The sequence below is a fragment of the Uloborus diversus genome, chromosome 2 (assembly GCF_026930045.1).
Source record: "Uloborus diversus isolate 005 chromosome 2, Udiv.v.3.1, whole genome shotgun sequence".
NCBI lineage: Eukaryota > Metazoa > Arthropoda > Arachnida > Araneae > Uloboridae > Uloborus > Uloborus diversus.
In genome coordinates this window covers 220,527,323-220,552,678 of record NC_072732.1, presented here as the reverse complement: position 1 = coordinate 220,552,678, position 25,356 = coordinate 220,527,323, and the positions used below count along the sequence as shown (strand labels likewise).

At 31.2% G+C, this 25,356-nt stretch overlaps 1 protein-coding gene across 1 annotated transcript in view; it reads left to right on the top strand.

Moving 5' to 3' along the window:
* The window catches only part of LOC129216833 (protein DENND6B-like), a 30,147-nt gene extending 11,701 nt beyond the window's left edge, over positions 1-18,446 (top strand). The window contains exons 9-20 of the mRNA XM_054851049.1: positions 2,347-2,407; positions 4,598-4,659; positions 5,613-5,708; positions 5,832-5,908; positions 8,208-8,276; positions 8,392-8,456; positions 9,919-10,008; positions 12,478-12,531; positions 13,862-13,971; positions 14,981-15,083; positions 16,839-16,913; positions 18,330-18,446. Coding sequence (XP_054707024.1) covers positions 2,347-2,407; positions 4,598-4,659; positions 5,613-5,708; positions 5,832-5,908; positions 8,208-8,276; positions 8,392-8,456; positions 9,919-10,008; positions 12,478-12,531; positions 13,862-13,971; positions 14,981-15,083; positions 16,839-16,913; positions 18,330-18,446 — 979 coding nt within the window. The remainder of the gene's footprint in view (positions 1-2,346; positions 2,408-4,597; positions 4,660-5,612; positions 5,709-5,831; positions 5,909-8,207; positions 8,277-8,391; positions 8,457-9,918; positions 10,009-12,477; positions 12,532-13,861; positions 13,972-14,980; positions 15,084-16,838; positions 16,914-18,329) is intronic.
* Positions 18,447-25,356: the final 6,910 nt, after the last annotated feature.

The following is a 25,356-nucleotide window of genomic DNA, read 5'->3' as shown; positions in this document are numbered from 1 at the left end:
AGTTTCAATTAGCACAAACTAAAGTCTTCAAAATAGTAAATGCATCCTCAAATCACTCTTGATTTTCTTACATTATAATTGCAGTATAAAGACTTTAAATTAAGGTTTCTTTCATTATTTATATCGAATATTTTGTTTTACATTTCTAGTAATTTTCATGGAGTAAATTTAGCATTAGCTGCTTTGCTCATTTTTCTACTATTAGCTACTTTTACAGTTATATGATTCATCAGAAATAAATAATATGCATTAGTCGGTGGACAGTCACAAGACATTTTCTTTTTTCTGAGCAATGTTTACTATTTTATTAGGCACTTTTAATGTGACTTAAAATGGTTGCATTACTAATAATTTTATGAATATGAAATACAAGTAAAAAAGGAATATTATATTAGGGGAGAGGAGGGAGAAATGGGACAGTGAGAGGAGTGGGGCAGCTAAAATTATGGCAAAATAAATCACTTTATTTTATTGTCAGTTTGACCACTAGAGGGCCTGTTTATAGCTTCTTTTTGTTTCATACTTGCATTTTATCCAGCAGGAAGTTTCAGTTAATAGTTGGAAAGAGTTAAATTTCTCACCTCCAAAATAAGTTTCTAATCTATTTTTAGTTTTATTTCTTTATTTATGTAATTTGTAAAACTAACATAATATATTATCGTTGTAATCTTAAGTATATAATGTATGCTTATCTGCAATTTAATTAAGCCTAAAACAGGCATGGTTTATGCGACAAGTTATTTTTTAGAAGCAATGTGTAGAGGGAGGAATGGGATACTTCGAAGAGGGAGGAATGGGACATGCCTTATAAATATGTCCCTTCTGTAAAGGGGCTGTTCAAATATTACGTAAGCATGTTTTTATCAATTTTTGACCTCTCCTCCCCTTTGTCAGCAGAAATATGCAAATCGCTAACCCCCCAAATAATAACATAAGCTAATAGCAACCCCCCCCCTTTTCTTAACAGTAAAAATTCAATTTAAAAAAATTGAGACTTAATTTAAAAAAAAAATATGCTTGTTTAATTTCCTTATTTAAGAAAAACTCTTAGATCACAATTTTTAAAAAACTTAGCCATTTGAAATTTTTTTCTAGTTTTTTTTTTTTTTTTTTTTTTACAATTTAAGATTTTTGAAAATGTCTTACGTAAGCATCACTCAAACATCCCCCTCCTTCCGTTGTCAGCAAAAATAAGCAAATTGCTAACCCCCCCCCCCTAACTATGTCGCAAGGGTGGAGAGCATTTATGATACTGAAAGCTACAATGCAAAATTTATGAGAAAGGACATGAAATTTTAATTTTCCTCAACAGGATGACTGTAGCATTATAGATAAAACAGATATTATCATGAAATTACCGCCACCACAATTGGTTGGTGGGACCAGTAGAACACAGTCTTGTTTTTCTTTTAATGTGGACCTTTCTAACTATGACACTCGCTAATTTTTCTGTAATTTTCAAATGTGTCCCACTCCTCCCTCCCTGGAGGGAGGAATGGGACAAAATTCTTGAAATTTGTAATTAGTCAAGTGTGAAAATAATAAAATGTTTAAACATTGTGTATATTTTTAAAATGTAGTTATAATATGCAAGTTTATTGTGTGAGCTTTTGCATTGGTGAATAAGTAGAGGATTATGAATAAGAATCATTTATGTGAAAAGTGTCCCAATCCTCCCTCCTCTCCCCTACTTTGTTATATTGTTGTTCTATTAATACATCATAAAAATATAATACATAACCTTTTGGTTATTCTTAATAATAAATGAATAATATTACTATGATTAATATATTTTTTATATTGAAAATACCGTAGCTGAAAAAATACAAAATATCATGATATTTTCAAAATATCACATATATATTGTGATATATCATATCATGATATATATTGACTGATATGTATCAGTGAACCCTGGTTCCACATAAACAAGTTAATCATTAATCCTATGATTAAACTTTAAAAATTGTGTTTTGAGACACAAGCACATGCACAAAAAATTTTTATAAAGATATCTTTCATTATTGAAAAATACTATTGCCCTAAATTTATTGCACTAGTTTATGTATTGTTAATGGAAAAATTTTCATCATTTAACATGGAATTTATTTTTTCATTAATATTATTTTTATCCCATTATTCAAAATTAATGGAAAGTTATGAAAAAAAAGTATGAATACAATAAAATCGAATGAAAGAACAATGCCATTTTTAATGGAAGTATGTGCAAAATCTAATTAGTGAGGAAATTTTTATTAGTTATAGATTTCCTTTGCTGTTATCTGATTTTGAACAGATAAATATTTTCCCCTATGTTTCATTTGTTTTTCAATCGTTTCCCCCTAGGTGCTTTCTTCCTGTCTTGTCTCATATACAGTTGCTATGGGAACTTGTCATCACTTCAGAAGTAAGTGAAATATTTATGCATTAAACTATTATCTTGATCTTTGCAATCAAAAGGGAGAAGAGCTTGGTGCAAATTTCTCAAGATAACTGAAATAATTGATTCTTTCTTTCTGTTTCTGCCCCAAATTGAGTAGCTACTATTGTATACTTTTAAAAGTTAAGCTTTAGAACAAAAAAGATGGAAGCCATTCTAAATTGGCAATATAGAGGCTTCGAAAAGGACCTGTTTCTCAAATTCTTTATTTTAAGATTGATAGAAAAAGGGGCCACATTTCTCGCAGATCATGACACCCGTCCTTTAAATCTCTGTAAAATTTACTTTTAAAAATAAGTTTTATCTCACTTTTCTCATACCGGATCCCTTTACTGCTAGGCCCTATTGCTGTTGTGTCCCCAAACCTCCCCCATGTGAAAATTATGAGGTCCCCAAAAATTCATTGCAACAAGTTCTCAAGTCTGTAAATCCCCCACTGATGGAGAAGTTCCAGAGGTAGAGTGAGCGATGTATTTATCAACCTGTCCTTTACTTATGGAAATGTATAGATACTAAATAGCGTACTTCTATTGTTTTTGTCTTCAAAAAGAAGTACTTTTAAAATTAAAATAGAATGTAGTGTTTCACGGGGAGCATTTGCAGCTTGAATGAAAAAATAGTGTTTTCATTATCAGTAAATATGCAAACGTATTCTGAGATATATGTGCATCAAATTATAATTGATAAATTACTTATGAAAGCATCCGCTAGTTATTTTTACTGTAGAACTTTTTCATTGCTGGAATTTTTGCAATGGGTTCTGAATGGAACAATAAATATTAGAGTAAGTTCCTCAAAACATTTAACAGAATAAGTAATTTGGAAAGGGTTCAGATCAGTGGTGCCCAACCTTTTTTTATCCCCTCATATTAAATAATTTTTGCATGCCAGATAAAAAAAAATAAAATAAAATTTCTAATTGTTTAAAAATTTTCTAAATAGCATGGGAACACATTGAAAAGGAAAGAAAATTTCAAACCAGAAATTGTTATCATTACTTAAGCTTATTTTAATTAAATCTTTTTACAGGAACCAATTTCTGAATTTTTACTCCAAAATTGAGAAATTGTAGTTATTGGTTTTAGATTTGTAACATTGAGCAACCGGCCTCATGTGGGTCATGGGTTGGACATCAAAGTTTTAGATAGACTCTTAAAAAATTTTCTTTTTTTAATGCTTCAAAAAAAAAAAACGTGATTTTTTTTCCTTTTTTATTATAATAATAATTTTGAAATATTGGGAGTGAAATGTTTTTTTGTTTATACATTTTACAATGTCTCAAAATATGACTAGTACGTATCTTTTTGGTTTTTTATTCTTTTGATGTTCTGGGTAAACTTTTTGACTCAGTGATTTCGTGTTTCAGTGAATCGCTTTTATGAATCATGTTTATTTCAAACAGTTTCGATTCAATAAATGTAATTATTATTTTATTTAATGTTTAGTTCTACAACAATTTAAGAGCCACCTTATTTAATATTTAGTCAACCAAGTATGCCGTTCACTCAAAATATTCATAATGCATCCTTTGATTATTTAAAGAATTTTATCATAAAGCAGTATGAGAAAACCATAACAAAATTCAAATTTAAAATTATGTGCTTCAGAAAATTGTATCTGCTGTTGATTGCTTAGTTATTAATTAAGACCTTAGTTTTCAATTTTATAAAACTACCTATAATCCCTAAGAATTTGCACCTTGTTGCTCCAATGTTAATGTCCCACAGAAGTCCTGTCCACACAATATCTCTCTCCATCTTACTGGATTTTACAGAAAAAAAAACTATTTTCACTAAAAGATGACAGATTCTGGTGCACTACATGTTTGTGGGAATGGCTAGCTTTGTTCATTTAAGCGACATATTTGATTTAAATTTCCAGCAGTTTTTTAATGTTGAGGCTGAGTTTCGTTCTGTTTTTGAGGATTTGATTCCTTTAAGTGACTGATTCAATGTACCCCTGATTCAATTACCTGGTGCTCACTGTACCACATTGCAGATCATTAAAATTTTCATTTCATTTAAGGAGTAGAAACTAACCCCCACATAATCCTAAAAGATGTTTCACTTATCATTCAGGAGCATTCAATTTGTTTTTAGGATGAACCACTAATTTTGATTTTGTAAGATTTTAAAGTTGTTCTTTCTTCCTTTTTAGCCAATCATTGTGATGGCTGGATCACCCAATGTCACCTGTGAAATGGTTCAAGCACTCATAAGGTATTTTATGTCCGTTTTTATGTACCAATCAATTCGCTTACAGCCAATGATAAGCTGAGACCATGGATTAATGGGGGCCTCGTTAGCGCTATTCATTTGCGCGTCATTGTGGTAATCCCGAGGTGGTGGGTTCGATTCCGTCCCGTTGCCCTGGTTGTAACTTCCTTCTCTGTGCTGTTAATTCTGTCCTACACTATGTGCCTGTATTGTGCTATCTGTCGTATTGAGAGTTCATAAACAGGTCCTGTGTGACCAAGTACACGAACTCGAAATGTATGTTGCCGATAAATCAAATCAAATCAATGGATTAATGAGCCTAGTTCATGAACATTTCAATGAATATAGTTGTTTCATGTACATTCATCTATCTGAGTTGTAGCTCAAAGTCATTAATTAAATCTATTTTATTTATATATTGCTAAGGGGTTGATTCCAGAAGTAAAATCACCATATAAACATTAATGCCCTGAATACTTGGAAGTTTTCTGTGACTATTGTAACATGTTCGCTATGAGTCTGATTTTAATTCTTCAATTTATTTTTTGAAAAACAAATACAGTGTTTCAAAAAAGAAAAAAAATGTTTTTATAAGAATACTTTAAACCAACATAAAAGTCCTGTACACACCCCTTAAGGAGTAAATTAATTTTTAATTAACTCAGAATTGCCAGATACATAAGAACAGAATTAGTCATTTGCTATGTTGATTTACTTTTACTTTCAGAATGATTTATTTTATTTTTTATTTTCAATTAATAATTATACTTTCTGTAAATAAATTTAGGTTGTTAAACGAAAATGCATTTCTACTACACAAGAGATACAAAATAGACAATAATTTTCTGTTTTAAATTGGCATGAAAAAATACAAATATTACAATTTTTAAAAAATACTTGACCTTCAATATTTGGCTGAATGGCTCCGTATTTAATATGTTTGTTTGCATTTTCAGCATGATCTGGCCGCTGCAGTACTGCTGTGACTACAGACCATTCTTCACTATTCACGACAGTGAGTTCAAAGAGTACACAACCAAAGTCCAAGCACCGTAAGTTATGGATCAGCTCAATCGATTTTCTGTCAGTGCCACATAATCTAATTTTATTTTTAAGATATTCTCTAACAAATGATGAAAATGTTTTCAAAATTATTCTTTTTTTTTCTTTTCTAGTCCTCCTGTAATCCTGGGTGTCACAAATCCCTTTTTCGCCAAAACATTGCAACATTGGCCTCACATTATTAGGATAGGTGACATACAGACGAATGGTAAGGTGCCCCATAATTAAGTTAATAATTAATAACAGGGTTCGTACGGGTCATGGAAATCCTGGAAAGTCATGGAAAAAAATTAACAGAATTTCAGACCTGGAAAAGTCATGGAAAATTGAAATTTTCATTGAAAGTCATGGAATTTTTTTTCAAGTCATGGAAAAATGTCCTGGACAAAGAGAAAGGAACAGTAGCTAAAGGAGCATTAGAAATCTTGAGTGATTTAACAGTATAGCACATAAAAGCTATTAAAAGTGGAAAACTGAATGTTTCAAAAATCAAATCTGAATTATTAAATCTCATTGCATCCACTTCTGTCGCAGCCGCTTTCCATTTTTTGCGATGTGATTTTACTGCCTGGACATCACTTATTTTGAATTTTTTGTTATTTTCAACACTTCTTATGTTTCATATTCTGTAGTAGCAAAATTTCACGTTCTTAGTTTCGCCACGCCCACTCAAAAAAAAAAAAGCAATTCAATTGCATGCAAGTTCGATTCCATCACTCGTAAGGACTTTATTATTAAATTTATCAGAGTTGATCTTAATTTGTTGAATGTTTTAGAAAATAAAGATCTATAAGTCAGGCGATAGAATACAGAAAAAAAGGAATTCTAATGCTCTAAAACAGTAGTGCCCAACATACGGAACGCAAAACTAATCCATGCGACCCACTACTACGTTCAATGTCGGGAATTACAAGTGTTCTGGAATTTCTGAACCTATTAATTTATATGCATTTGAAAATATGCAAATTTGTAAACAAAACAAATATACTTTTGAAGCAGAAGATTGATTCATTACTGAATGCTTTTTTCAAAAAAGATCTTGTTTAGAAACATAAAGAACTAAACTATGTGGCTTTACTTTAAAGAACCAAAATACTGCAAATTTATTGAAACTTAGTGATGACTCATTCAACTTTTGTCCCATTCAATATCATTCTGCCTGTTTTTTTTTTTTTTTTTTTTTTTTTTTTTTTTTTTTTTTTTAATTAAGCATCATCATATTTGTTTCACTGCATTTTTACTTTACGAAAATTTATATGTTGAAGACAAATAAGAATAGTTTTTTAAGTGTGCACTTATATTTTTTCCACTACGAGTAAGTGCTTCAATGAGGCTGTGGCATTCATATAGACATTTTGCTTATGCTCATTTCCAAATATTACCAAGTTTGAGATTAAATAGTGCTGTTCTCTTCGTGTAACGAGGTCATGGAAATTTTCATTGAAGTCATGAAAAAGTCTTGGAAAAGTCATGGAATTTTTTCATCCAAATAGAGTATGAACCCTGTAATAAGTATATTTTTTCTCCTTCTGATTAGAGCATGTTAGCATTATTAAATACATATCTGAATGATAAGCAAAGAAGTTACTATACCTCCTGACATGTGCTGAACAATTTTAAGTACTTTTCTTCAAAAGGCAACCACAGAGAATTCTGTTCAAAACACACAACCAGGGTTGAAAAAAAAAAAAAATCAAAGGTTCAAAATCAAAATTGTGCTGAATAGTAAAATGCTAAAGAGGATATAGTTAGTATGGTGCCAGGTGCTGTACCTTTAGTGAAAAAGTACCCAATTTTAGGATTTGAGGATATCATGTAGTTTATTTTTAGATTTTTTGATTGTAACAAAGTAATTATGCATGTTTCTTAATTTTTGTCCATTATCATTATTTATTCAGTATGATATTAATTCTGTATGATGATAAACGGTCAAATTAAAATGTTCTGTTTCTAAACTTGCGCTTGGCTGTTCAGTTGAGCCAATTAAAATAGGAATTTTTCAGATATGTTACTTTTATTTATTTCTTAAGAGTTAACTAGAATATTCTTGTCCATTATTTGTGCAGAGAACAATGTCCAGTTCAAAAGTAACTAAAAGAGTCACCTTAATTACTTTAATTATGTCTACTGTACCTTGTTTCAAACTTATTTCCTTTTTGTGACTTTGTCTTCATCTTGAATTTTAGCTGCAACTTTAAATCTTTTGAATAAATAATATTGGTGCACTTGTAATTTTTTTTTTAATTTTTTTAATGTGTTTATGCTAGTATTTTAAGATAGTTTTTCTTCCTGAACAAGTTCATGATTTTTCTTTTCTCCTTAAAGAGTATCATACTTGAAGTGCTGCTTTCACATCTATTTTTTAATCAGAGTAATAATAATAATGATAGAAATAATAATAATAAACCACCACGCTTACTCTTCCAAGAGTAATAAATTACACAAGTTTCTTATACATACTCTTCAGTAATGTGCTTTTTTCCCCTTAGCATCTGGTAGTGCCAATAAACACAAGATTAAGCGAGCCGGAAACATCAAGTCTTTAGATTCTAAGCCTGGTACTGTATTATTGTTTATTTAATTTTGATATTTTGCTAAATTCTCTTTCCATGCTCTTTTCTAGTGTTTGAAAGATTAATCAGTTTAAATGATTTGCTATTTGCTCTATTTTAGGCTTATACACAAAGTATAAATCTTTTCTTAGTAAAGATAAAGATATCTTAAAGAAACTTATAAAGGTGAGCAAGTGTGTAACTCTACTCATAGTTTTCATCGATTATGTTTTAAATCATAAAAATAATTAATAAATCATTTTTATTATTTTATAATATTGTTAAGTTGATATAATGTTGTTGAGTTAAAGTAATTTGAATAAATTAGGCAATCTTCACTAACAGATATGTCTGTAGTTCTAAATTGTTATTTTAAAGTTTTATTAACTTGATGTATAAAGGATTATTTGTTTCAAATCTCTTTTTTTTTTTTTGTCCATCTTGTATTTGTACACTGTTTTTTAGAATTAGAGTAATTGCCAATTATCATTAGTGGGGAGAAAACGTGTTTCTAGAGAAGTGATTATGGTATAATAGTTGTCATTAGCTTTGATTACACGACTTTTGTAATGCAATAAATTTTCTTAAGTGATCTTTCATTTAAATTTCTTTACTAATAAGAAGTTGAAGTCAAAAACTAAAACTAATATTTGCAAATTATATTTTGCTGACAGCGTAATCTTTACCGCCTGCTACATGTCAATCGACTGCAAACTTTCTTCAATTGAAGTGCTGCTGAATTTATTACTGAAGTGGGGGAAACAATATTTATATAAGAGAATATACCTGATATAAATTTTTTTGCATTGCTGCACTTTTGCATATTTTGCAGTCATAATCTATTCGATCATTTAACATGATTTTCTACTGGCAGCATTTATATATTATTTATGACAGTTGCTGCCATAGCGTTGTAATTTAGTTTCTGGTACTAATGTAATCATTTGTGAATGTGTTTGTTCCCAATTCGAACTGATCAGAATACTGAAATGTTCTCCCCAACTCATATTTGACATTTATTACTATATCACACCAAACTGCAGTTTGAAAATCGTCCATCAAGATATGTCGGGTGAAAATTGCTTCTGCATTTGAACAAAGTCATTGCCTGTTTGGTGATATTTTGATAGTTGAAATTGTAACCCCAACTCTAGTGGATTAACCCTAAACTCCAGTAGATAGCATTAATTGTTGACCTCCTTTTCCGTTTCTTCATTCCCCTGAAATGAGTCTAACCAGTAAAACAGTTAAGTGACCAGATCCAGTTGAGTCTTGTCACTATAAAGCCTTTCCCTGCACGTTACACATTACCAAGACATGCTATCGAATTATGCAATGGCGTGAGTTTCATGATTGATGACGTCGGGAGCATTACTCAATCATTGGCTATCTTTATATATATATATATATATATATATATATATATATATATATATATATATATATATATGAGGGATTGTGTAGCAATAATAAATGATTCAATTAAGTATCATAAATAGTTTTACTTGATCAAATCAAATACTTGAGTATGGCAATGCTTTCCCACCCAACTTAAGTAATGTTCTTTATAACTAGCTGACTCAGAACGACTTTCAGTGAAAAGCTTTCTCAATTTTGTGTTTGATATGGAATACGTATTTATTTTTAGGGTCTCCAGACAGATCGCCCACCTGAAGTCCAGAATGCACTTCTAAGGCACTTTTTGTTGGAAATCACTCAGAGCTTCATGATCCCATTGGTCAGTGTACTTTGTATGCAATAAGTGGCTTTTTCCCCTTCTTATCCCATTGAAATTCATGTATCTAATTCATTTTACATTGATGCATTTATACAACAATATTAGGGTGGTTCAAAAAAACTGTTTGATCCACCCCCTATTTTTCTTTTAATTACTAATAGTATTATTCTGTAAAAGTTTTATCTTCTAACTCAAATTTTAAGAATGTGCTCAACGACCCCTCAATTTAACATTAGCTGTAGCACAGAAAATGTCGCAAATTTAGAAACTTTTAATTTTTCCATTTGTTTTTGGTAAATAATTATTTATTGCAATGTATATTCACATTACTCGTGTATGTTATGATATGTAGCATTGTTTTTTCAGTTCAATGTATTTTTTAAACCCCTTCCCCATACTTAGGAAGTTTCAGGGAGGGGGTTAAGCAGCAGGGTTGCCAGATTTAAGAACAGTAAGTACGGGACAGGCTTCTAGGAGTGAAAAGGTGAGGGGCGGGGGGTATTTTTGAGACAAAGCATTAAACCTCACAAAATGTCAACTATCTTTTTATAAAAATTATAATCTTGTGATTGACGACACATGTGCAGAGATATGTTTATTTATTTAGAAGCTAAGCAGTTCACATACATAGAGGACTGCATGCCAAGCGCCTTGCCTCTTGACAGACACAGGAAAGATTTGCAACACAAGACCAGGAAATAACACCCAGGGCACCGGAGCGAATCGAACGCAGGACCTCCGGCTTAGAAGACGAAGCTTCTGCCACAGAGCCGCAGAGGCCCCGGATATTTTTCCAACATTAGTCAATGAGCAAAGAAGAAGCAACTATTCGACTTCTCATGGTCTGCCGCCAAAACAAAACATGCAAACCAAATCTAAAAGAAAACGATTTTAGCATTTGCTGCCGTATAATTTTCTTATTGCTCATTATTTCACAATTTTTGTTTTACTTTATTTTTTTCCTTAAAATAATGTCTCGTTCTGTAAAATATTGTTATCGGCTAGAATATGGGACTTTAGCCGTCCCGTATGGAAGTTTCCCGGGACATGGGACACTTTTTCAAAATACGTCCCTTGAAATCTGGGACGTCTGGCAACCCTGTTGAGCACCTTCTTTAAGTTAAAATAGGAAGCTAAAATTCTTCCAGTGTATTGCTTTCCACAAGTCTAAAAATATTGAATGGTGTCCTGTTATCTAGGAGAATCTTTTTTTTTTACATGTATTTTTGAACCACCCTAAACAATATCCTACAGATATGTGACAGGGCCTGACTTTCTCAGGATGCTTTTCCTCCTGCCGCAAGTCAATATTTGAAATGTAAAAGCGATTTGAGTCTCCTAAGTCATATCATTACAGCAACAGTGTTTCAATTATTTCTTGGAACATTCTTTTTCCCTCTAAGGAGGAAACCATACGATAGTGTAATACAGTCATACTCGCTCATAACGAACCCTGATTTAACGAGAACCTGGATTTAGCGAGAAAATCCGAAGAACAGTCAGATCTCGATAACTCGAATTTTATAACTCGAATATTCCTTTATCTTGAAGTTTTCATTGGGTCCCAAACTCTTGAGACTGTTGTGGGAACTTCCCATAACTCGAACTACCAATAACTCGAACGTTTTTGCCAGTCCCTTGAGACTGAGTTATTGAGAGTTGACTGTATTTGGTTGGTGCAATGTTAAGTCTATAGGAGGGTAACTCGCTTTTAATGAGCAAACTCCACTTACAGCGAGCAATATTTTTGTGTTTCATAAAATTTTTATTGATAAAACTTTCAGCTCAGCTTATCTTTTATCAGAAAAGTTCCTTTGACACTCTGAATTAGTGGAAAATTAGTGATGAGTCATAAATCCTGAGAAAAAATGATAAGGTTTTTTTTTTCTTAATTTGGAGTAGAGAAGTATTTAAAAATTGCATATATGTTATCACTACCGAGGATATTGTAGATCAAATTCAAGCAAATGCAGAAGAAACAAAAAGATGAAAGCAATGACAATAATGGCAAATATGAAGAAGTCTAGAAATTGTCAGAATTGTACCGTCTTTTTTGTATACGAAATGGAAGGATAGTCCACTACCTCTAACTACTTAAAACGTTAAAGTAAACTCACAAGTGCTCATTTAAAGTAGTCTTAACTTTGAAATTTTTGCAACGAGAAGAAGAACATCTTTTTCTTTCAATTTTTTGTTCTGATTTATTGAATCCCTAAATAAAAGTTTTATTTCTCCGTTGAATATACTGTACTTAATTTCTTATTTTAAATGAAATGTATGATTTTTAAAAGTAAATGATGCTTATGCAGCTTTGTAATTAAAAGTTGACTTTTTGCTTAACTTTTGAAGTTAGCTTTTTTTACTTTTGAAAATGGAATGTTTATTGCTTTTGTATTGATTTTATGGCATAGATTGCACTAAGTCTCTTAGTTACTTTTTTTTAAAATTTCTTTTAATCTTTTCTTATAGGAGAGGTACATGGCTAGTTTAATGCCGCTTTTGAAAAACATCTCCCCACACAAGGTATGTCCTGAAAAACAACTTCTTTTTTTTTAATTGATGATTTTTTCCTATTTGAATCTTCTTTGATGGCAATGTTTATTCAATTATTATAACACTCGCGCCTCTTGGCACTGAAATCTGGGTATAAACCCATCTGGTTATTCACCAGCAAACTACTAACAAAATCTGTAGCAGCACAAAAGTCTTAACTTGATATTTCAACGATGTTCTAAAAATTTGAATTGTGGAGAAAATGTTTTTTAAATCCATTAAATGAAAAGCCTGGAAATGCTCGTGAAAAATGATATTGTTACAACATAATTGTTTAGTTATGTTGTTGACATGTCCCTAGGTATACTGCCGTGGGCAAGTAAAGGGCAGTAACTGCAAATTTTTCATTTTTTTGCATTTTTGTCTTCTATTGTACTTTGGCTTTATTGTACAAGCTTGCTTATTTGGTTTCCGTTGAAACAAAAAGCCCTAAAAGAACGTCTAATTCAAGCACTTCCCTGTTGTATTGAATCGAATATACATTTCTTCAAATATCTCGAAAACTTATTTCTGCAGATTAACTGCTGTTTACCTGCCCATGGTAGTATAGGAAATACTAAAGAAAGATTGGTTGCCTTTGCTTCAAGCAGCTGCACATTTTTATTTCATTTACATATAAGACTACACAAGACAGATGTACACTATTTATATGATTTTGTTACTGGCCTGCGGTATCCAGTGCATATTTTTCATTTTTAAAAAAATTATACCATCTCTCTAACTGCAAAATCATTTTGTATATACATTGTAGGTCTTGACTGCAATCGTCGCAGTTTTGGCCCCCCAAAAAACTTATCAATATAATTGTGTGGACACAAACATTTGTGCAGAAAATTGTTAAGTTATTAATGGTTGTAAACTTCATATCAGTGTTTGTATATGTTATAACCTAAAGGATATATATAATGGAAAGATTTTCATTGACCAGGACGAAATGAAAAGAACGTACTTAATATAATAGCATTATGTATTTATGAAGTGTCTATTAAGCTTTTCAAAAGCTGTATTTTGCTTTATAAATTTAATTTAATCTTCTTTTACTATTATTTTGTATTTAATGATGAGAATGAGCACAAAGTAAAACTTTCTCGTTTGGCAATGAGTGTTTGACAGCGTTTTGAAACTTCAACATAGCTCCCATCCCCCCTTTATATATAAATCCTCTTGCAGTGTTAAAAATGTATTTGGACATACTTGCAAGAATGTTTTTTAAAAAAATGAAATCGTTACTAAAGAGTTTTTATTTTAGTTTGGATATATTTATATTTCTCCTTAATATGATAGATTTGAATTCTTTCAGGACACTCCCGTTCCTCGTCCCTTTAATCCTGATGACTTCTTGAAGTCTGTCGAGCAGTCTGGACCTCAGCTCACCAGTGGAATCCGAGGGAATTGGAGTGGACTTTACAGGTCAGTTATTAAATGATGTGGAATGCAATGCTCAGTTTTTATTCACGGATCTATATTTACGTTACTGAAAGTAACTCATTAAAACTAGCTGTTTCTAGCTTTACTGTTGACAGGCTGTTACGCTTGTGCCTGTTGACTGGCTGTTATGCTAGTTTCAAACCGATCATGACCTAAGGGAAGATAATTTTTATTGTTAACATTTTTTGCACTTCATTGGTTCAATGTAACTCATCAAACCACCCTTTTATTGTGAAGTCTTTACTCATTGGGTGTCACTTTTTCTGTTCTTAAAAGACTTTACTCAGAGGACCATAATTATATTTGTTACTCTGTAAAATTATAAGATAAATCTTCACAGTTGTGATAATAACCATAACAAGTTGATTGCAATAGTATTTTGTTATTGGGGTATTTAGTATGTAACCAACGGAAGGGCAAATAATAGCCATATATAAATGCCACTACAATGTGTCTTGTGCCTGTCGCAATCAGTTTGAAGCTAGTATGAGATCTACCTTTAAGCCTCTTGTGCCCTTTGGATCCAGCCAGCTCAGTATTTGTTAATAATGACCATTCAGAAAAATTTATTTTCTCCAATCGGGTAATGAAAAGAAACTGATGCAACCTGTTTTTTGTCTTTGAGATAGGAAATGCTTCAAATCATGTTAAACATTAAATAACCCTTTTTAGATTCAATTTGTCTGAAATCTATGCTGGGTGGTATAACTTTGGGAAAAACTACACCTGCCCTGTATACCAAATTTCATGCTCTTGTCCATACCATTTTAGGTGCTCACAGGCTGTTACATTAATAAAATGGCTCCTTGGAACCCAAGAACAAGTATTCAAATTCTTTCATTGATATTGAGAAGTGTTCACAAAGTCTGTAGATTACACCATTACTATTAGATGAATTGTAATACTAATTGAGAAACAGGATAGGTTTCAGATAATCCTGTTAACAATCACATCGTTTATTAAGTCCTCCGGAAATGTCTTATTATTGCAGGAGGTTCTTTAGAAGTGCCAACTTTGCTGGATGGTATAACTCCAGGTACAAAGAGGTCCTTCTCACACTTCAAGGACTACATATACAAGCCATATCAGAAGCAGTAAGTTTCTTTTTTTCCCCCATTTGTTCTCCCCTTTTCATATTAAAAAAGTAATAATAATCTCTTAATTATAGCATCGGCCAATTAATAGGTAATCAGCCAATTTGCTTATTGGATATGTAGTTAATGAGAAATTGCTAATACATTAATAGAAAGCTTATAAATCATGGTATTAGTCGTAATAAAAAAAATTTCACTAGAATTTTCATGTATCTTCAAAAAATATTGTTCATGGAAACCATAAAAATAATGTTAAAATTTTTAAAATGTGAATGATTGCAATTGTTTGCGAATTTTGTGTGTTTTTTTTTAAATTGCTTCTATAACTCGTGTTTTTAAAGAACATATTGTATTTGGTGATTCTACAAGAACAAAAAAGTTATTTAAAATAATTTTATTTAAAAGATTTGGAAACTTAATAAAATGCAAGTGTTACATAGACATTAGCAGAACTTATGTATTTGTATTTTTTGTGAGCATGTAAATGGCACAACGTGTTCTTGGCAAGAAATTGAAGTAATATTGGCTGGTTACCATCGTTTTTGGCTACAAATTTGGCAAAAATTTCAAAATCTCGCTGATTTTGTCAATATTTCTAATTCTATTCGAAAGTTCAAAACAATTTCTTAATCTTATTGTAATAATTCATTGTAGATTTTTCCAAAAATTTCTATTGTTTTCCCATCCAAAAGTATAAATAAGATTTGCTTGATTTACATAATTATTTGTGAGCTGACCAGCTCACAAAACTGGGTTTGTCAGTTGACTGCTGTGAGTTTGTCAGAGTTTTATCACATTTGGAATTAACTACTTGTTTACCATGTTTAATGAGTTTTGATGAATGTTTTAGCAACTGTACATACTTTGTACATACTTTAGAGCTCTACTCCTAGCAGTAAAAAAAACTAAACAGTCCAACAGTCTGTTCAACGTTGTTAAGTCACTCACAAGATTTAATAAAATGCATACCAATGACGAAACAGTTTTAAAATTTGTCTCATTTTGTAGGCGTTTTAGGATTAACTAAGATTTTTCACTGGTATACTCTCAAAAATCAATTATATTTAAATTTTACTGGTTTTCTAAGCGCAATACCAGTGTCAGAGAGTAAAAGCACTTGCCTTGAAAATGATTTTGAGCCATTTGGTTGGCTGACAAAGTGGTTTTAGTTCTGATATTTTCTGTTATTTTTGTGCAGAAAAAGATTTTACGTAAACTCCCCCCCCCCCTAAAATTTGAGTTTTTTGTATGCATATTTTCAGGCATTTTGTGCAGCTTGATATCAATTGAGTCACAAGCAAGCAACCTTTACCACAGGTTACCTGAATTATTTTCTGGGGAGAGAATGATTTTTAAAACATGTAATCGTACTAAGGTAGGCTACATAATACAAGACCAAAGCTTAGACAGACCTAAAAAACCCTCTCCCTAACATGAATTCTGGCTACACTCATGGCTGGAGGTAATAAATTCCTTTATTAAGTTAAAATAATGAAATTTATTATAAACTTAATGCATAACATTTGAATTGGAATGATAAATATTTCATTTGTTGATTAACCAGATAAATACTAAGGTTCTGGTGAAGAAAACAAGCTACCAACAGTATCTAAAATTAGTTAATTGTACAGTCCTTTCCATATCACATGGTACATTGCCACTTCAAGAAAAAATGTTCAACTGTGTTACTTGTTTAGATACCCATGAGAAGCAATTCCTGACATAAATGAGCTATTTTTTTCCCTTTTTTATCAGGACATGCTAGATTGGATTAAAAATAAGGAAGAAGTAGAAGTTGTGGACCTGGTGTTGCGACTCAGGAAGAAGTTGGTATGTATTGCTCTTTTATTACACATTCAGATTGCGATAGATTATCTGATTTTTCATTGAATGACATAACTGATGATTCAGGTTCTCAAACATTGAATAATTGAAAACCAGTGGAAGTAATAAGTTCATAGGGAACCTCAAAATTAACCAATATATATTTGTACACAGGGCCGGATTTGGAAGTGTGGAGGCCCTGGGGCAACGAAGGAGAGGAGGCCCCTAATCTGGGTTTGAAAAGATCATCATATTTTTGAAAATATCCGATACTTTAATATATATCCAAATATTTTCCGTGATATATACGTAAATATCCGATATTTTTAATCAGCATAAGTTAGGATATTTTGTAAAAATTTTATTGTGGGGTCCCCTTTGCTGTGGAGGCCCCGGGGCAGTAGCTCCGCCTGCCCTCCCTTTAATCCAGCCCTGTCTGTACAGGGATGTAGGATTTCGCCTATAAATTGAAAAACCTCTTAATCGATTTTTAAAACGAAATGAATAATGAAAAAGACTGAATCTTGCTTCAACCACTTCATATTAGCTTTCTAATTTGATCTGCATCTTAAGCAAACTGCCTACTTGACCATTATACTGCCATGTGTAGGTAAAGGGCAGTAACTGCAAATCTTTCATTTTTTTTCCATTTTTGTCATCTATTGTAAGTTATCTTCATTGTACAAACTCGCTTATTTGGTTTCTGCTGAAAAAAAGATGCGAAAAAGACATCTAATTTCAACATTTCCCAATTGTTAGTATTGAATCCAAAACGCGTTTCTTCAAATATCTCGAAAACTCATTTCTGCAGATACTGCCGTTTACCTGCACACGGCAGTGTAATGGTCAAGTAGGCAGTTTGCTTAACATGCTAAATAACAGAATAATTAAGATTGCTTTTAATGACACTGAAAGATAGAAACAAGAGCTATTAAAAAAAACCTCTCACTTACAAAAATAAATTGCCTAAAAATTGTAAAAAATAACAAAATGTTAAAGCATATATTTTAATGTATCTTTAATTGAATGTATTTATTGTTAGGGTTTTTTTTTCTGCTTTGTATAGTACTTAAATTCATTTCTGAGGGGGAAGAGAAACCTGGTCCATTTGCTACAAAACATTACAAAATTCATAAGCAATTGTCTAAATCTAAAATCTAAAATTCTATTGTAAAATCCCCACACCACTTAGTTCTCGGTTCTTCAGATTTGAGGAAAATGACTGCAGTTGCTTGATTCTAAGCAAAATTCTAGAAATCGTGCCATTGCATATCCTCGCCTCAGAGCAACATTAAGACTTCTAATCCCAGGAATAACACTAAAATATCCTTCTGTTGCTCTGAGATGCGACGATATATTTATCATCAATAGTCATTTTTTCGAACTTTGAAGTGGATTCCGAGTCTCTCGTCCCTTTTGCAGGCTGCTGCCGAGGCAGGGAACCTCTCCCTTCCAGAAAAAACGGTGGAGAAGCTTCAGTCCCAAGTTCAATCCATCATCGCCACATTGCCTGAAGACCTCCAGAATGTCCTGAAATGACCCAGTTTGTGTCCGGTGCCGAGCGGATTTTACTTTTATTTATTACCTCATTATGCATCTCATTTTCATGTTTTTCTTTTATTTTGCATTTTCATTATTATATCTCTGTTCTACCATTTGCCAATCTCAAATTCGTGTTGTCTTGTATTTTTGTTGCAGCTCTAATATCAAGTTGTTGCACATGAAATTTCCAATTAATGAGTGAAGCAAAACTCTCCATTTTCAAACATCATGTGGAGTCGAATTGCTATTCGTAATGGACAAGTTTTGAGATGAGTTTTTCTTATATAAATTTCCCATCAATCTGTTAGGAGTTCGGCACAATGAGTGCTCTGATCAGACCCTCACAAGAATAATTCTTCCTGAACAGGGTTCGTACGCTCCTTCAATACTCCTTCGTTTATGAAATTTTTTTGAAGGGCCCTTCAAACTCCTTCATTTTGGTTTGAACTCCTTCAAAACTCCTTCTTTCTTATTTCAAGACATAATCTTCCTCTATGACAATAGCTTGAAATACTTCGGTTGACAACTTAACTTTGTGACAAGGGGGAAGGTATAAGGGGGATTTTAATGTTTTAATTTCGTATATTTATTTTTTCATAAAGATGTGATTTACAAATTGATCATAGAAGTTATAAAAGTTTGAGATTAAAATATTTTAGATGACTAACAGATTTCATAAATGAAATAAACTGTGCTTAAATGGTGTTTGGCTATTTTTTCAAGTTTTATGGTTATTACTTTTCCCTCCACCCCACTCTCAGCTGCAAAAGTCAGTTTGTCTGATTGTTATTTAAATATTTAAAAATACATAAGCAGATATACTATATTAAGTGATTGTGTTAAAAAAAAAACAATTGTTTAGCAAATCACCGTTATGATATGATTCATCCACAAGTGATGTTATGCCTTGAGGGGGAGACAGGTTTCATGAAAATGACAAGGGGAAGAGAGAGTGACAAAAAGTAACATCATGCAGTTATTATAACAATATGTTTTTAAAAAATATGACACGTGATAAGAGGAGGAGTAAGATAAAGTGTGACACTTTGTGGCAAAGGGGAAGGAGGTCAAACATGTTTTTAAAAAAATGCGACATTATTTAAGGACAGCCCATTAGTACTCCTTCAAAATCTCATTTTACTCCTTCAAAACTCCTCCCTTCATTTTATTCCTGAAATTGAGTACGAACCCTGCAAGCTTCAGAAGCTGTAAAAATTCCAATGGCTGATTGACTGAAGTTTAATAATGACTGCAAATCTGTCCTAAAAAAAGATTAGATTACGATTTGATTTCTCTTTATTATACCTAGAGCTTCTTTTGTCTTGTTTCTTTTTAACGTTTTTGTAGTTTATTTATTTATTTTTTTTTCCGCATCCTGTAATGATATTGATTTATATATAGGAAGCATGTAATATATTTTCACTGTCAATTTAAACTGAATTTCAAACATACTCTATGCACCACCCTTCAAACACTATCTGTATCAAAGATCAATCTGCGTGATAGACTTGACTAATGTCACAGAAGTGAGATATGTTATTGAACTTATCTAAAGTATGAAACCATTTTTTCTTTTGCGTCTTTCAAACACTGACCCTGGAAATTTTATAGCTGTTCTAATTTTAATTTCAAATTTTTATGAGACATGAAGGGAAAATGCCAATATGGAATTGGGTTTCAAAATGTCAGGTATTTTTAGGCAGGAAAATGTTCGAGGTTAACAGTCGGAAAATGGATATTAACTTTTTTTCTTTGAAAAATTATTTTTTTATTTTTGCTTATGTTTGCCAATAGTATATTTGAAGTTTATATGCCTGAAGTTTTGGGAGTGTTTCATAATGCTAACTTCTAGGAAATATAGAAATCATATTCAGTAAGTTCCTTAAGAGGTTTTCCACCTCCAGCTCGGCCACTTCCTAAGCCGGGCTGATGAGTGCTAATAAGTATGAAACTGCAGTCCTCGGCTGGAATTGATTGAGCTGGCAATGTATTTCATGTACAGAAATCATAGTTTTAAGATAGACTACTGAATTGTGCGTTCAATTTCTCGTTTTATTATTGAAGAAAAGTAATGTTGTACAAAATACCTTAAACTAAAGGAATATTTACATTGCGCTGCCCAAAACCTTTTGAATTGCTGCATTACAAAATTCTGATTTCTTCTTGGAAGGTAGAATAATTTTTTAATAAAAAGTCAAGTACAACAACTCCTTGAAAAGACAAATGTTTCAAAAGAAGATCCTAAATATTTTGACTTTTTTAAATACTTGATTCTTTTTTCTTTTTCATAAAACATATATACACAGTCAACTCTCGATGATTCGAAATCCAAAACCTTCGAGTTATCGGTAGTTCGAGTTATCAAAAGTTCTTTTCCCAGTCTTTTCACATTTTTTTTTCTTTTTTAGAAATAGTGCATAAGGGATAGACTATAGCTCTTATAGTTTGGATAGAATTTATTATTAGTACCACGTAAAAAATCTTTACAGAGAATACATTTTGTTTACATACAGTATAACTTTGATTTAACGATTTCCTCAATTTAATGATACTTTTCACTGGTCCGGATTTCACTGCATTGAATGAATATATGCTCCATGATTTATTGATATCCTCGATTTAAGGATTACTTTTTCCAGTCCCTTGACAATCCTTAAATCGAGGTTACACTGTACTTTGAAAAAGGAAGTTATTTTTGGCTGCTTCCATTTTTAATTACATCTTAAAACATCATTAAGTTAGTGTGCAGTAGGCTCAAATTCTTTCCTCTTTATTTCAGTTTATTTTGTTTTTAAATGTCTTTTTGTTCCAAAAGCAAATTATTTGATTCCTCCAGTAAATAAAGGTTACTCTTTTCAATGTTAGCCAAAATTTTAAGTCTCTCAAAGATTATCCAGCAATGAAGTTTTAGGTTGTCAGACACTGAAAAAAGTAGCCCAAACAGCTCCTTTTCACGCAATTTCGCCACGCTGAACGTATTAAGGGGCACTAAGAGGTATGCATTAAGGGGCACTATGGAGTATGCATTAAGGGGCACACAAGCTGATAAGCAAAGCTCATCAGCTTGCTAAAGCAAAGTTAAAGAAAAAAAACACTTTTCTTATTTTGGCTACAGTTTTCTTCATAAAATGAAAACGAAACTGTCGTGAAAACTTTGACTTAAAAGGAGTACACTCGAGATATGGAGTCAAACTTATTGAAAACACAATATGTATTGAAAACACAAAGTTATTTTGGGACTGAATGAAAACTTCAAGATAAAGGAATATTTGAGTTATAAGGTTTCAAGTTATGGGGTATATAACTGTATATATTTACACATTATGTATCTATTATACCATGTTTTTTTTTTTTTTTTTTTTGCTGTTATTATAAAGGATTGAAAGTGGAAATTTCATGTGGAACTACAATAGTGTCAGGTCATTAAACAACAACAAAAAAAGGAAAAAAGAGCAACTACATCTTCCTGAAAATGGTTGCATGATAAAAACACCTTCTTTTTAATGCATCTTTTACTAAACATAATAATGTTTAGTAATTTATTCAGACAAGTTGAGTTTAACCAACCTCTCACCAGTGTTTTTAGTATCTGTTCTCCATGCTTTTGATACATGTGCATTATTTGAGTTTGCTTACTGTCTACTGTGTAACTCCTATGTATATATGTATATAATATATTGTACTGGACATTTGTTTAAAAATCTTTCATTGCATCAATGAATACTTCCTTTAAAACTGTTAATCAACTTGACTGTTGATGCGTTTGTAAAATAATGGTAATCAACTTAATCATGATAAAGGTGAAAAGATGAAATATTTTTGCAGTTTAATTTTTATGCACATGAATTGATGGATAGGTAAACTGCCAAAGAAAAGCAGATTTTTTTTTTCCTCTCTCAAGCTTTAAAAAAAATCTATCGATGTCTGGTTTACTCTCTTAGAAAAAGAAACAAAATTTTTATTAGTTAGTTGATTTATTTATTCATTTGCTCTTAAATTTTAATTTTTTAAGTACTGAAACATACATGAAATGCTGCTTTAAGGTTTTGAATGAACATATCTTACAATTGATGATGTTTTCTCATGAATTCCCTAAGGTACGTAACTAATTATGGGCACATTCACACTGGCAATAGATAATCCAACTAAAACAGGATCCTTTTCTTCCTATATACTCATCTAGAAATGTCAACTTTTATGTATGAGATAGGAAATTGTTTTCGTTTACCATGGATTATGAAGGATACCAACTTTTCTTTTAAATATTTTTCCTTATAGCTTTTCAAAAATAAAAATACTGAATCTGATATTTAATTATTGATAACTTAAGTTTATGTATATGAAATAGTGTACATTTATTATTATTAAGTTTTTAGGGTAAATTTTTATGTATATGAATTTATATATTTTTTATGTATATGAATTTATATATTTTTAAGTATATATTTATGTTAAATTTCTTTTAAAAATCCAAAAATATGTATTAAATATATGAATCATTATAAACAGAATAAAATGATTGATTTATTTTGCATTTTGATTTAGATTATCTAGACTTTTAACTTTTAATACTGGCAATTTTTCAGTAAGTAGCCAATCAGTTTTCTTGTATTTTATGCCTATGTATAAATTTAATACAGTGATATATTGACAAAAATTTTAAGTTTTAAATGAGGTAGCAAGTGCATTAAAATATTTCATAAGATTACGAGTTTGTGCCATATTATGTAATTACATTGACTTGTATTTGTACCAACCATTTCAATAAGTTATATGTTACCATACCATCTGATGGCAAAGTGCTATTTATTTTAAACTTAAATCTAAAATTTAATTTTTTGGCAAAAACTGCCCTCTGTCTGATTATGGACAAGGACAAGAGTTATAAACAGGAGAAAATTCACTTGCTTGCTTCTGAAATCTTTCTTTGGGCTGGAATACTTGCATTGAATTTTGCTTCTAACCTTTTAAACTCTGTGTACCCCTTTTTGTTTCACTGCTTTATTTACACAAGGCAAATCTCTTTCTTTAAAAAAAAATAATGATAAATATTGGTTTTATTTTATTTTGTTAAACAAAATATATATATATATATATTGGGAACTTGTTAATTATCAGTTGTTTATTTTTCCATAGAATTGAAAATCATTTTATGGCATATTTCTGCAATGCATTTGCTTTTTAATTGTGAAGCTTGTATCTAATAACTTTTTTAGTTTGTGTTTTCATCATTTTAAGTTGTATCAGAAAAACATTTTCATTTAAAATGTGTCATAAAACATTTCATTTATAATGTGTCATATCATTAACGATGTGTCATGAACTACAAATTTGAAACTGTGCCAGCTTGATGAAAGCGTGTCTGTACATCTTTTTATCCAGTTATTTTGATAACGTGTAGACCAAACTGATCCCTTAGACAAACAGGGTAATCATACTGGTGATTGACATTAACCAAAAAACATGCAAACAAACAAATGCTTCAATACAAAGTACCATAGATCACAAATTCATCAATTTTATAAAATCGTTATTAATTAACACTATAAAATCAGATAATTCTTTAGAACATAATTCTACTTATTAAATTGATTTTTTTAAAATCATTTCAGAATTTTTAACACTAAACATCTTAACCTAACATTACATCTTTTAAAAGAATCTGATATGAATTATGAAACTAACACATTGTTCTTCACTGTTAACAGCATTCACTAGCAGGCTGAGCATTTAGAGGCAATTTAATTTTATGATATTTATTAATGTATGTATTTTATTTTGTTTTTTTCATTTATTGGTCTTTATTAAAAAATAAAAAGCTCACTAGCTAAGGATAAAATAATTCTAAGTGATAATGAAAAGTTATATACCTTTTAGAGCATCGTATTTGGTGCATCAAATATTGGAGTCTTTAGATGCAAAAATGTAACTATTTTGTAACATGACGTTTTTAGGATTGGCATTGGCACTAACTAGTGCTGCTATTCTGAGCAGGGTTGACCATCCACTCCAAAAGTGTTTCCCCAGAAAATGAAATAATAATAAATAATAATAATAATAGTAATAAATAAATAGAAACATTCCCCCTCTCCCCTAAAATATTTTATTGTCCTCTTGGTTGGCACCCCTGATTCTGAGTGATCTAGAAAGAGCACTAAATAACCCTTTATAAATCAAACTTTAAGTGTTAAAACTCCTAAATGCTGGAACTTAAATGGGCCAAAACAATATAATATCCTTAGCAGTGATGGTGGAATCCAGTTGTAAAATTTTAACTTATATCATTTTTCAGAATTAAAATGTAAGGTAAAATTTCATTGACTGTCCCCATTTACCACTGTACTTTATCATTATTTTATTTATAATAAAACAGGCCACCATTTGTACTCTAAAGCGTAAAATCTGCAAATGTTCCCTTTTTTAGCTTTTTTGTCATCTATTGTACTTAAAGTTGTGTAAGCTTGCTTATTTGGTTTTCGCTGAAAGTTAATCACAAAAATTCCTCAAATTCCTACGTTTCCAATTGTTTGTATGGAATCCAAAATATGTTTCTTCAAATATCTTGAAAACTCATTTCTGCAGATACTGTCCTCAGCAGTCTAGTAGTTGGAAAGAGACAGTTACCCCCCCCCCTCCTCCCCAAATCCTCTTTTTTATTTTTACCACATAAAAAGTATTTTACTTGTGGTCAACATGCTTTTTGGTGCTAACTAGAACGTGTGCCAGTTCTTGTTTTTTTATGCATGCATTTCCTGTAAAAATAAAGCATATTTTGATCTGTTATCCAATTGTGTGATAATTTTGTGTTGTTGACTTTCAGTTTATAAATAATCTTTTCTAAAAATGTTTATTATCTTTTGTGGACTAATAGACACTGTATATGTATACATTCATATATTTTAAAACA